Source organism: Aegilops tauschii, chromosome 6 (genome assembly GCF_002575655.3).
Source record: "Aegilops tauschii subsp. strangulata cultivar AL8/78 chromosome 6, Aet v6.0, whole genome shotgun sequence".
In the NCBI taxonomy this organism is placed as follows: domain Eukaryota; kingdom Viridiplantae; phylum Streptophyta; class Magnoliopsida; order Poales; family Poaceae; genus Aegilops; species Aegilops tauschii.
In genome coordinates this window covers 476729088-476742459 of record NC_053040.3, presented here as the reverse complement: position 1 = coordinate 476742459, position 13372 = coordinate 476729088, and the positions used below count along the sequence as shown (strand labels likewise).

At 47.1% G+C, this 13372-nt stretch overlaps 1 protein-coding gene across 4 annotated transcripts; it reads right to left on the bottom strand.

Moving 5' to 3' along the window:
* Window positions 1-771: 771 nt before the first annotated feature.
* LOC109742875 (laccase-19) lies at window positions 772-4230 on the bottom strand. 4 transcript variants are annotated; one of them, XM_073502569.1, is made up of 6 exons: window positions 3864-4144; window positions 3489-3568; window positions 3087-3163; window positions 2645-2796; window positions 2166-2530; window positions 772-2074 (listed from the first exon to the last, which is right to left on the bottom strand). In XM_073502569.1, exons 4-6 carry the CDS (start codon window positions 2779-2781, stop codon window positions 918-920), a joined length of 1659 nt encoding a protein of 552 aa, XP_073358670.1. In that variant the 5' UTR covers window positions 2782-2796; window positions 3087-3163; window positions 3489-3568; window positions 3864-4144; the 3' UTR covers window positions 772-917. The 4 variants fall into 4 exon arrangements, with proteins under 4 accessions (XP_073358670.1, XP_073358669.1, XP_040248974.1 ...); XM_073502568.1 differs by having other exon boundaries at window positions 3489-4230; XM_040393040.3 differs by lacking the exon at window positions 3489-3568 and having other exon boundaries at window positions 3864-4173.
* Window positions 4231-13372: the final 9142 nt, after the last annotated feature.

Below are 13372 nucleotides of genomic sequence, written 5' to 3'. Positions count from 1 at the left end.
CACTTCCACGTGGACCACCGAACGATCCGTTAAGGAGTGCTAGATTGTAATGTTGAATCTACGCATGCCACACCACAAGGCAATGTCATCGGTCACCATGCTTGTCTCTTGGGGGCCATTTGGAACGAAAGGAATGTCAGGGTCTTCCACCACAAACCCACCCCACCCTTTGTCATCTTTCATATGATCAAGACTGACACGAAACTTTGGACCATTGCGGGAGCTAAACATTTGGGTAAAAGCATGCCGAGAGAGTAACGAGTAACGACATTGTAATAATGGGGACAATTTAATACAACTTTAACTCCTTAATTTAAGGATGAGGCAACACTTATGCCTCTGTTTAAAAAAAACTAGAATAAAATTTCAACTCATAGTTGTGTGGTCAGCGGCTTCGTTGCGCCTTCATCGTCCTTGCTTTGTGTCGTCGTTGACTCCCATGAACTATCACAGGTAAGCAAGACACACAAGGAAAACAAGCTACGAAGCAGTAAACACAATATAAAGCTAGGGAATGAGATAAACAAAGTGATGAAGATTGTCTTGTGTTCCTTTGTTTGTTTTATGTTACCCTTTTCATGCCATAAAAACAATGTCAATGCAAAGTTGGTGTTGATTTTGGGAGACCATTCTCACAATCGTTGTGTCGTGAATGAATGGTCGGTGTTGCTGCTTGGCATGGATAAGTGATCCTTTTGTGCTTTCTTTTTTCAGTAATTGGATGTATGCATGGCATTCTAGATGTTTTGACTAGCTCTTGACATCATGTTGTTGCAGAGATGCAAATTGGTTTCTTCTTGATATGATGAATATACTAAACAATGTCAGTACTCAGTACACAATACTCTACTAAAATTAAGATGGGGAAGAGTCATCCACATTATTTGGTGTCATATTAGGTACGCTGCTCAGCACATCTATCTCGTGCACTTTGGCAGATCCGAAGGTGGGGGCGGGAGAGTGGTCTCAAGCGTGGGCCCGCTGTCCACCTCAAACACTGTCGCCATGCCCATGGCTATGTGGAACTCGAAATGGCAGTGCAGGAACCACGCCCCGGGATTGTCGGCGACGAACCGGATGGCGGCCCACCCGAGCCTCGGCACCTGCACGGTGTTCTTCATGGGTGGGTCCACCAGGTTGTAGCTCCTGACGTCCCTGCCGGCGTCGTAGTTGCCATGACCCTGCGCGAGCACGAAGAAGTCGTGGCCGTGGAGGTGCATCGGGTTGGAGTCGCTCTGCATGGTGGCCGTGCTCTGGAACACCACCTCCACGGTGGCGTTGTGCGCGAACCGGCGCGTCGTGGTGGCCTTGCGCGTGGGCTCGAGCTCCTCCATCTTGCCTCCGGGCACGACCGGTATCAACGCCGTGTCGGTGAAGTTGAACGCCCTCGGCGGCATGCTGGGCAGCTGCTCCACCGCCACGCCACTGCCGTAGTATCGTGCTTCAAGCACCGCCGTGGTCTCCGGGAGGTGGAAGGACACGTTGTTTATGTAGGCCACCTCAAAGGACTCGTTGCTTCCTCCTCGCTTGCAAGATGTTTTGTTGTGCGTGCACATGGAGCCCTTGCCCAGCGTGAGGAAGAGACGCTCGTCCACGCGACCCCGGACCTGCGGTAGCAGTGGGTGACCACCACCAGGCTGCTGCAGGCCGGTGAGGTTGCCATGGAAGTAGAAGGTCGTGATGGTGTCGTGCTGGTCAGGCATCTCAGGCATGAGAGGCGATTTCTCTGTGCAGTTTTGCGCATCGCTGGGGATGTTGTTGTACTGCACAACCCCTCTGGAGATGAACACCGGGATCTGCGGGTCAGGCACCGGCGGCTGGTTGGCCAGGGCAGCCATGTAGTACCTGCAAGGTGGGGCGTCGGCGACCATGAGCACGTCGATGGTCTCACCCGCCGCGACTGCGACGACTTCCGTGGTGAACGGTCTCAGGTAGCTGGCGTCGGCGCCGACCACCGTGAGCTTGTGCCCGGCCACCTTGAAGTAGTACTCAGAGAAGAGCGCCGCGTTCACCAGCCGCAGCAGGTACGTCTTGCCGGGCTCCACGTCCAGGACGAAGTTGTCCTCTGCTACCCCTATAAACAGAGCATGTACGTGGGTCAGTACGTACGGCTCTTTTCCATGTGTTGTCAAATCGATCGGAGGAGTAGCAAACAAACAGCTTACCGGAGCAGTTGTAGAGGTCTCCGAGCTTCCCGTTGATGGTGGCGGCGGCGGGGTTGTCGTCGAACGATCCCCCGATGGAGAAGTTCTTGTCCACCTTGATGAGGTCCCTCTGCCACCACTCACCGATGATGACCGGGACCTCAACGTCGGGCTTGGGAAATGGGTAGGTGCCGGACCTGGGGCGGATGACGATGATGCCGTGCAGGGTGGCCCGGAGCGCCGAGACGTGGGAGTGCCACCAGAGGGTGCCCTCCTGGCCGGACACATCGAACCGGTAGGTGAAGGTCGTGTTGGGCTGGATCGGGCACTGCGTTATCATCCCGGCTCCGTCCGCCCAGCACGTCAGCCGCTGCTTCACGCCGTGCCTGCAAGTACGCACACACGTTAGAGCCTTAAGAAGAAGAAGACCGGATGACGAGGAGACGACGACCATTTATGCATGAATGTGGTGAATTGTTTTTGAGGAGAGCGAAGCGTACCAGTGGATTGTGATTCCGTAGGGTGACTGGTTGACGAGGTGGACGACGACGGTGTCCCCTTCCGTGGCCTCCAACGCCGGGCCGGGGAACTGCCCGTTCACCACCGTCACCAGCGTGTCGTTGCACAGATGCCGCATACGCACCTGGCTTACCTGGATCCAATAGTTGATCAAGTGATGAGCATTATATATGATTTATGAACATATTAGAGCTAGACTCGACGTTTAAAAAAAATGCAAACTCCGGGACACTAGTATCCGGAGTCAAACATCTTAGAAGAAATAAGAGCCTTGGGGAGCCCCATCAGGACTCAAACCCAGGCGGGGCGAGGCCATATACATGCTCCTCTAGCCACTCGAGCTGTGCTCTGTTCTCGACGTTTGTCAAGAAATTAGAGTTAGCCTCGACGTTTAAGATGATAAAAAATGGATGGTGCACTCACAATGAACGTGTGCTCGACGACCGCAGTGTCGCCGCTGGTAGCAGCCGACAGGGCAACGGCGAAGAAGACGACGGCACCTGCTGCCATGGAGAGCATCTTACATATGCTTCTGTTTGCTTCAACACCTTCTTTGGCTATCAAGATTAATTGTTGTTGCTTATATTGCACTAACATCCCAGAGTCATATACACACACACAACAACTGGCAGGTAAAGAAAAAAAATACTAGATGACTCGTGCGTGTGTTCTTGCAGTCAAGACAGGGGTCCAGTTAGAGGCAGTGAAATTAGATACGGTGTACGTTATGCACACGCACACATTGAAGTTTAAAAAACACACAAAAAAAACAAGACATAACCCATCACCTTTTGTTGCCTGAATATATAGGACTTGAGCAATTACCTTGCCAGCGCTCCTTGCCTCCTGTCCTGAAGCAATTTTGGGCATCCAAATAGTAGCTAACTTAAGCAGCTTCTTCTTTACTTGTGGGTACAGAGCCAGATAGAAGACCAACATATGTCAAATCCACAGCTAGAGAAGACATGTATCTCTCCAAGAGAAATTACAAATATTTGAGTGGCTCTTGTGGCAGAGAAATGTAATGTTTGTTCTTCAGACTACTTCGGTGCAGGGAATAAACATTGAATTTGCAGTGACTAAAGAAGATACGCAATTCGTAACTCACACAGGGAAATTGTAATTAGAAGAACTAGTAATGGACACACAAACAACAGTACCAGTCCTTTAGCTAACAGTAGGGCAATACGAGAGACTTACCCTGTGCTGCAGGGTCTGCGCCGGCGAGAGCGCAGCAGTGGCCGCCGCCCCAGGTGAGCAGCACACTTCCTCCGGCTCGCTCCCTCTCATGCATATCTCGGCGAGCTGCACAGGGATCCTCTCGCCCGCGCAGTCGTCACGACCGAGGGGGCTTGGATCTGGTTCCCAAGGCTGACGGTGGAGACGGCCTGGAGAGGACGGAGAGGATGCTAGGCCGATATGGGGAAGGAGGAGAAAGGCCGGCCGGAGCTGGAGGTTGACGGCGGCGGTGGTGGATTAGACAGACGCGGCTCCTCTGCCGTGCCATTGGCCCACTGACATGTGGACCCGGGCCCACACGTCAGTGAAAGGAGTGTGAGCTGTGGACGAGAAAAGTCTTTTTTTTTGCCTTTTTTTTCTTTTAGAGGTCAGTGAAAGGAGTGAATTGATCCAAAGTTTTCCTTTCAATCATGGTGAGAGCATCTACACCCGCCGATACCAAATTCGGGCGCTCAAACGGATGCATCCGGCACGTTCATAGGCAGTGACCAGACGCGTCTTAATTGTCTACTCTCACAGTCGTGTACCTCATATCTGAAATCTTAAACCCATGCAACGCTACATACATGAACACGATGAACTCGCTTAATTTATCCGATACAGCCAGATCATAGCTCATCGCCTCACAAAAGATCAAAGTTCATCGGCGGACAATGCTAACTCATACTATAAACATAATTAAAACATAGATAAAACGGAGAAGGATGAAGGAAATCACAATTTCCTCGCCGACCCTTCGTCTTGCGGTCCTTGGTGCGGCTCTGCCACTCCATATAGGCGTCGGCGTGCGGCGGTGCGTCGACATCGAAGCTGGACCTGGAGCCGTCTGTCATGTCTGAGTCGTCGAAGCACCTTTGGCATGTCAGGTCGCCTTCGCATGTCGAGTCGCCTTCACCTTCGTCGCCACCTCCTTGGATGCCTCACGCTCGGATAGCTCGATGGCGAGCCGGAGCGCCTTGGTATTCTTATGGTGGAGCCGTCGCACATTAGTCACCTCTGTCATGAGGGAGTAGCGATGACCGATGCGAGGATCGAGCATGTCCTCGGGATCCAACGGCCCGTGGCTAATGCCTCCCCTGCCGCCGCCTATTGCCACTTGCGGCAGGTGGCATGTGCCCCAGATTTGAGCGTCCTCTTCCGCGCCGGCGACGGCGTGGGCACGAGGACCCAGCCCTGCCCGGGTACCCCTTCCGAAGTAGATTGAACCAGCGGTGGTGGGCGGTGTACCTGGACGGGCGAGGGCGCGGAGCAGCCAGACCTGCGCGACCGACGGGAGGGGTCGGTGTCGTCGTTGGCGCTGCTTCACCGCGCGACGGGTGCTGTGGAAACGGAGTTGCCGTTGTTGCCTTGGTCGAGCGAAGGCCGCTTCAAAGCGATGCGGACGACGACCTCCTTCACATCATCGGGCTCCACATTGCGCAGCAGGCTGGACTAGTCGCCAGATCTGCCAGATCCGCCACCATAGTCGGCGCTACTACCGATGTGGGAGTGGAGTGGACAGACAGATTGACTTTGGCCTAGGGTTCATTGGATGGGGATATTTGTGGGGCTAGGGTGGGCCAGGCTGATCCAGACCGACTTGGCGGACGCGCGCGGTCCGCCCCATATCTGCCCTACATTTGGGCTGGATATGAGGGGTGCTGGACAATGCAGGCATTTGAGGTCAGTATGAGGCGCCCATCTGGGTCGGTTTTGTAGCAGTCAGCCCACCCGGTCGTTTCGGGACAGTTTGAGGCGCCCGATTGTAGATGCACTGACGGGGAACCTCAAACCGCTTGCAACCGTTTGCACCGGGCTATTTGGATGTAGTTTGCCATCTAACGTTGTTATCTCATTGGTTCGCAAACTTGTCTAGACATATGTTTTCCCGCAAATCGGAATCAAGCTGGGGGCATTATGGTAGTCCAGACCGCCGCCAGGTAGGACTCCACACCCCTTCTACAACCAGGTACTCTCCTTTCGCCGATATCATCCATGGTGGATACCACGACTGGCAGATGCCATTGAGCCTTTTTGTTGAACTTTTGTTTTCTGGAGTAAGCAGGATGGCGGGGGATACTTGGTGATCAAGAATGACTTGTTCACTACTGCAAGAATGCATAGCAGTAGCGCGCCAAGCTTCCAGGGACGCCCGCCACCGACCTCCCGCCATTGCTATAACCGCATTAGTGGCGGGCGCCCGCCCGCCATTGTACGTAGCTTCTAGTGCCGGGCGTTAGTTCCTACACGCCACAACTCACTATTTCCGCACACCACAGATGCCATGTTAGCAGTGACGGTTCTGCCATAGCGCCCGCCACTAGAGGGAAACTGTTGAGTATACCAATTGTTGGCATTACGCGTTGACACACATTACTCCAAAAGGCATAGTCATATGATTCTCAATATAACAGAAGCAGACTGAATTCATTTTGAAAACAAACGACCAAATAATTAAGTAACACTTTAAATAAATCGACTCAAGAAATAAACATCAATGTATCACATCCATCTTAACATACTAATTAACTAACAGTTCATCGGCCGCTATATTCATGACTTAGACCTTATTTCTAAACGTGATCAACGACAACGATCATCTGAAAGTCGTTGCAGTTGCTCTTCCTTATGGTGATTATCACAAGGGTGTTCACTCTTAGTTCTCTCTTTCCTTTCATGAACTCCCGCCAGCCGGACTCATAGAAGGATATGCGACCGTCTGATTTCGTCTTGTATTGAATGTTGGTGACACGCCCTGTGATCCATGGCATACTCCACTGGTGCCGACGGCGGGGATGTCCACTTCGGAAAACATTTTCATAGGTAACTTCTAAGCTCTCCATCATTAAGAGGAAACAGAGAACACGCGATGTTAGACATCTCACCATACTTGGTTATGAACAAAAAAAGATGAAAGAATGCAAAACATCTCACCATGACTTCTTTTAGGACGTTCATTTTAGTTAAACAGTGCACAAAGGGGTTCCCCAAGAAGGCCACACTGAATGGTAACATCGTGGAGACATTCATGGTTTCATCCCAAGTAAGCTTCTTCATTCTTTGAGAGAAATTTGCAGAAAGAAATGGACCATCCTCATCATCTTGCACATCCTCGTCATTCTGACTGTCTTCATCATCCTGGTTGTCCTCATCTTCATGATTGTCCTCGTCATCTCGGTTGTTTCCATCATCCTGGTCATCTTGGTTAGCATCATCATCATCATTGTTGTTGAAATACAGTCTCCTTAACCTGCTGACCTCTTCTTTTAAGGAAAAGGCTATGTACTCTCCTCCGATGAAATTATTCTGTGAAATGCACTGCTCCCATCCACCATATATGATGGTTATATCATTTCGTTTACGCACATCCAGTTCAAATGTGCGCCTCTGATCATCCTCCAAGTACATAATGTTACCGCGTAAATTGTTGAAGTCAACTCTTATGTTGCATGGGATACACTATGCAACAATTAATAATTAACAATAAAGTCAGTAAAACAATTATACAAATGGTTAGAACTGAATACTAATTGAAGTGAAAGATGATTCCCACCGATTTTTGAAATCTCTTCTTCAAGAAGAGCCCGAATTGGAAATGGTTGGCATGAATACTAAATTATGAAAGTATTATCCGTATATGGACATTTCAATATTGTCCGTACATGGACATTTGCAGATCTATCAGATGTTATGCCTCATGATCCCTAATAATCATTATGAAGCACTTATCAACTGGAAATGGTTGGCATGAATACTAAATTATGAAAGTATTATTGAGAAGAGGAACCGACTAAGAAGGGTCCGAGAAAATTCGGCATGACCTTTGCAGAATATTGAACATATGGAGTACTAGAAATTTGGCACTCATTTTCAAATCTCTGTGAATGACATGCTAAGCCCTTGCACTTTTCATATGTAAGAAAATTCGACTCATTTTTTCTCATATGTAAGCAAATTAAATAATATTGTCATAGCAAAGCTTACGAAATTCATATTAACATATTGAGATATTACAATGCCACTTGTATTGAGTGACAAATGAAATTCGGCATAAACTTTTCTTGAAAAGTTAACATATTGAGTGACAGAAATTTGGCGAAACGAAAATGAATCAATGTTTCGCCAAAACTTTGTCACTCTTTTTCAAATCCCTATGAATAACATGGTAAGCTCATGCACTTGTCATATGTAAGAAAAGTGAATGCAATTTCACTCATATGTAAGAAAATTAAATAATATTGTCATAGCTAATCTTACGAAATTAATATTAAACATATTAAAATATTACAATGCCACTTGTATTGAGTGACAAAAATTAAATTCGGCATGAATTTTGCTTAAAAAGTTAACATATTAAGTGACATAAATTTGGCGAAACAGAATTAATCAACGCTTCGCCAAAACTTTGTCACTCTTTCTCAAAACCCTGTGAATAACATGGTAAGCTCATGCACTTGTCATATGTAAGAAAATTCGACGCAGTTCCACTCATATGTAAGCAAATTAAACAATATTGAGCAATCAGAGAAGCACTTTGATAAACATATTTGATCTTTACCTACTCAATTAAGGTATTAGTGTTTGTTCTATTAAATAAAAAGATCACATTTTTTGCACTTCGTTCAAATAAGAGTTGTACCCGTACGGATTTATCCTCTTTCCCATTATGATATCAATCATCATCTCTATTTCTTTATCAATTTGCCTATCCTACCCAGGTCTATGAATTTCTCTATCAATTCCATTTCCTTATGCTTACCCATGAGGTTCCTACATTTGATCCTAAATTGAGTTTGGAGTTGTTCCTGGCCATACAAAAAGGTTATTATACACCACAATCCAACCCCATCCCTCGAAAGAAAAACACGGAGATAGTATAACGTTGGCGGCTTTTTCGGCTGCGGCGTGAGGGTGGGAAGGAAGGCAGCGGCAGTCGAGGCGAACAACGGCGACGGCGCTCGAGGCGGACGACGAGACGGCGAGCAAATCTGGCGGCGGCTGGCGAGGCGGACGAGAAGGCGACGAGCAGATCTGGCGACGGTCGCGGATGCAGACGGGGCGACTAGCTGATCCAGTGGCGGTGTGCGTCCGAGGGACGGCGGCGACGGTCGATGTGCATGACGGCGTGGAAGGGGGAGAGAGAGGAACTGACTAAGAGAAAAGAAGATAGTTGGAAATGAAGTTAGATCGGGGACGGTTATCGCGGCAAAAGGGTAACCATTCGGGAAGAGAAGTGGCGGGCGGCAAAAGGCGCCTATCACTGTAAAAAAATTCAAAATTTGGATTTATTGTTGGGGAACGTTGGATGGAAAACAAAAAGAATCTACGCACACGCAAGATCTATCCATGGAGATGCATAGATACGAGAGGGGAGAGCATCTACATACCCTTGTAGATCGCTAAGCGGAAGCATTTATCAACGCGGTTGATGTAGTCGTACACCTTCACGATCCGTCCCGATCAAGTACCGAACGTACGGCACCTCCGCGTTCAGCACACGTTCAACTCGATGATGTCCTCAACTTCTCGATCCAGCAAGAGAGGCGAAGTAGTAGATGAGTTCTGGCAGCACGACGACGTGATGACGGTGGTGGTGAAACTATCCGCAAGGCTTCGCCAAGCACAACGGATGTGGACGGAGGAGGAACTAGAACTAGAGGGAGATGGGGCGCCGCACATGGCTTGGGGATCGTGGTGTGTGTTGCCCCTCTCCCCCTCTCATATATATAGGTGGGGGGAGGGTAGGAAGCCCTAGCCCCCCCTTTCCTTCCTATGGTGCAGGGGAGAAGGCAGGAGGGGAGGCACCCCCTTTCCTTTTTCTCATGTAGGAGAGAAGGTAAGAGGGGGCTAGACCTCTTCCCTTCCTTCCCTAGGGCCGGCGCCTTTGATGTGGGGCGCACCAGCCCCTTGTGGGCTAGTGTGCTTCCCTCGTTGGCCCAATAAGCCAAATAACTCCCCGTAGGTCCCCCGGAACCCCTTCCGGTGATCCGATAATTACCCGGTGCATTTCAAAACCTTTCCGGTGATCAAATAGTATCGTCCTATATATCAATCTTTACCTCCAGACCATTCCGGAGCTCCTCGTGGTGTCCGTGATATCATCCGAGACTCCGAACAACATTTGGTCACCAACTCATATAACTCATATAATACTCTATCGTCAACGAACATTAAGCGTGCGGACCCTATGGGTTCGAGAATGATGTAGACATGATCGATACACCTCTCCGGTCAGTAACCAATAGTGGGACCTAGATGCCCATATATGTTCCTACATATTCTACGAAGATCTTTATCGGTCGAACCTTTATGACAACATACGTAGTTCCCTTTGTTTGTCGGTATGTTACTTGCCCGAGATTTTGTCGTGTATCTCCATACCTGGTTCAATCTCGTTACCGGCAAGTCTCTTTACTTGTTCCGTAATACATTATCTCGTAACTAACTCCTTAGTCACTTTGCTTGCAAGATTCTTGTGATGTTGTATTACCGACAGGGCACAGAGATACCTCTCCATCATACGGAGTGACAAATCCCAATCTCGATCCACGCCAACTCAAAAGACACCTTCGGAGATACCTGTAGAGCATCTTTATGATCACCTAGTTACATTATGACGTTTGATAGCACGCAAGGTATTCCTCCGGAGTCCGGGAGTTGCATGATATCATGGTCGAAGAAACATGTATTTGACGTTAAGAAAGCAGTAGCAATAAACTGAACGGTCATATGCTAAGCTGACGGATGGGTCTTGTCCATCACATCATTCTCCTAATGATGTGATCTCTTCATCAAGTGACAACTCATGTCTATGGTTAGGAAACCTTAACCATCTTTGATCAATGAGCTAGTCTAGAGAGGCTCACTAGGGACACGGTATTTGTTTATGTATCCACACATGTATTTAATTAAGTTTCCGGTCAATACAATTCTAGCATGAATAATAAACCTTTATCATGATTAAGGAAATATAATAATAACCATTTTATTATTGCCTCTAGGGCATATTTCCATCAGTCTCCCACTTGCACTAGAGTCAATAATCTAGTTCACATCGCCATGTGATTAACACCCAAAGAGTTCTAAGGTGTGATCATGTTTTGCTTGTGAGAGAGGTTTTTGGTCAATGGGTCTGCAACATTCAGATCCGCGTGTACTTTGCAAATATCTATGTCTACAATGCTCTGCATAGAACTACTCTAGCTAATTGCTCCCACGTTCAATACATATCTAGATTGAGACTCAGAGTCATCCAGATCAGTGTCAAAGCTTGCATCGACGTAACCCTTTACGACGAACTCTTTATATCTCCATAACCGAGAAACATTTCCTTAGTCCTCTTTAGGTTCCTAAGGATAATTTTGACCGCTGTCCAGTGATCCACTCCTGGATCACTGTTATACCTTCCTGCCAAACTTATGGCAAGGCATACATTAGGTCCGGTACACAACATGGCATACATTATAGAACCTATGGCCGAGGCATAGGGAATGACTTTCATTCTCTCTCTATCTTCTACCGTGGTCGGGCTTTGAGTCTTACTCAATTTTACACCTTGCAACACAGACAAGAACCCTTTCTTTGACTGGCCCATTTTGAACTTCTTCAAAACTTTGTCAAGGTATGTGCTTTGTGAAAGTCCTATTAAGCATCTCGTCCCTATAGATCTTGATGCCCAATATATAAGTAGCTTCACCGAGGTCTTTCATTGAAAAATTCTTATTCAAGTATCCTTTTATGCTATCCAGAAATTCTATATAATTTCCAATCTACAATATGTCATATAATATCAGAAATGCTACAGAGCTCCCACTCACTTTCTTGTAAATACATGCTTCACCGCAAGTCTGTATAAAACCTTATGCTTTGATCACCTCATCAAAGTGTATATTCCAACTCTGAGATGCTTGCACTAGTCCATAGATGGATCGCCGAAGCTTGCACACTTTTTTAGCACCCTTAGGATCGACAAAACCTTTTGGTTGCATCATATACAACTCTTCTTTAAGAAATTCATTAAGGAATGCAGTTTTGACTTCCATTTGCCAGATTTCATAATCATAAAAGGCCGCAATTGCTAACATTATTCGGACAGACTTAAGCTACGGGTGAGAAAGTCTCATCGTAGTCAACCCCTTGAACTTGTCGAAAACCTTTTGCGACAAGTCGAGCTTTGTAGACAGTGATATTACCATCAGCGTTCGTCTTCTTGAAAATCTATTTATTCTCAATGGATTGCCGATCATCGGGCAAGTCCACCAAAGTCCACACTTTGTTCTCATACATGGATCCTATCTCAGATTTCATGGCCTCAAGCCATTTGTCGGAATCTGGCTCATCATAGCTTCTTCATAATTCGTAGTTTCGCCGTGGTCTAATAACATGACTTCCAGGACAGTATTACCGTACCACTCTGGTGCGGTACGTGTTCTGGTTGACCTACGAAGTTCAGTAGTAACTTGATCTGAAGTTTCATGATGATCATCATAAGCTTCCTCTCTAGTTGGTGTAGGCATCACGGAAACGGTTTTCCATGGTGTGCTACTTTCAAATTCGAGAGAAGGTACAACTACCTCATCAAGTTCTACTTTCTTCCCACTCACTTCTTTCGAGAGAAACTCCTTCTCTAGAAAGGACCCATTCTGGCAACAAAGATCTTGCCTTAGGATTATGGTAGACGGTATACCCAATGGTCTCTTTAGGGTATCCTATGAAGATGCACTTCTCCGCTTTGGGTTCGAGCTTATCAGGCTGAAGTTGTTTGATATAAGCATGGCATCCCCAAACTTTAAGAAACGACAGCTTAGGTTTCCTGCCAAACCATAGTTCATACGGTGTCGTCTCAACAGATTTAGATGGTGCCCTATTTAACGTGAATGCGGCTGTCTCTAATGCATAACCCCAAAATGATAAAGGGAAATCTGTAAGAGACATCATAGAACACACCATATCTAATAAAGTATGATTACGACGTTCGGACACACCGTTTTATTGTGGTGTTCCAGGTGGCGTGAGCTGTGAAACAATTCCACATTGTTTTAAATGAAGGCCAAACTCGTAACTCAAATATTCACCTCCGCGATTGGATCATAGAAATTTTATTTTCTTACGATGATTCTCCACTTCACTCTGAAATTCTTTAAACTTTTCAAATGTTTCAGGCTTGTGTTTCATCAAGTAGATATATCCATACCTACTTAAATCATCTGTGAAGGTTAGAAAATAACGATACCCGCCGCGTGCTTCAACACTCATCGGACCGCATACATCGGTATGTATTATTTCCAATAAGTCATTAGCTCACTCCATTGTTTCGGAGAACGGAGTTTTAGTCATCTTACCCATGACGCATGGTTCGCAAGTATCAAATAATTCATAATCAAGTGATTCCAAAAGTCCATCCGCATGGAGTTTCTTCATGCGCTTTACACCAATATGACCTAAACGGCAGTGCCACAAGTATGTTGCACTATCATTATCAACATTGCATC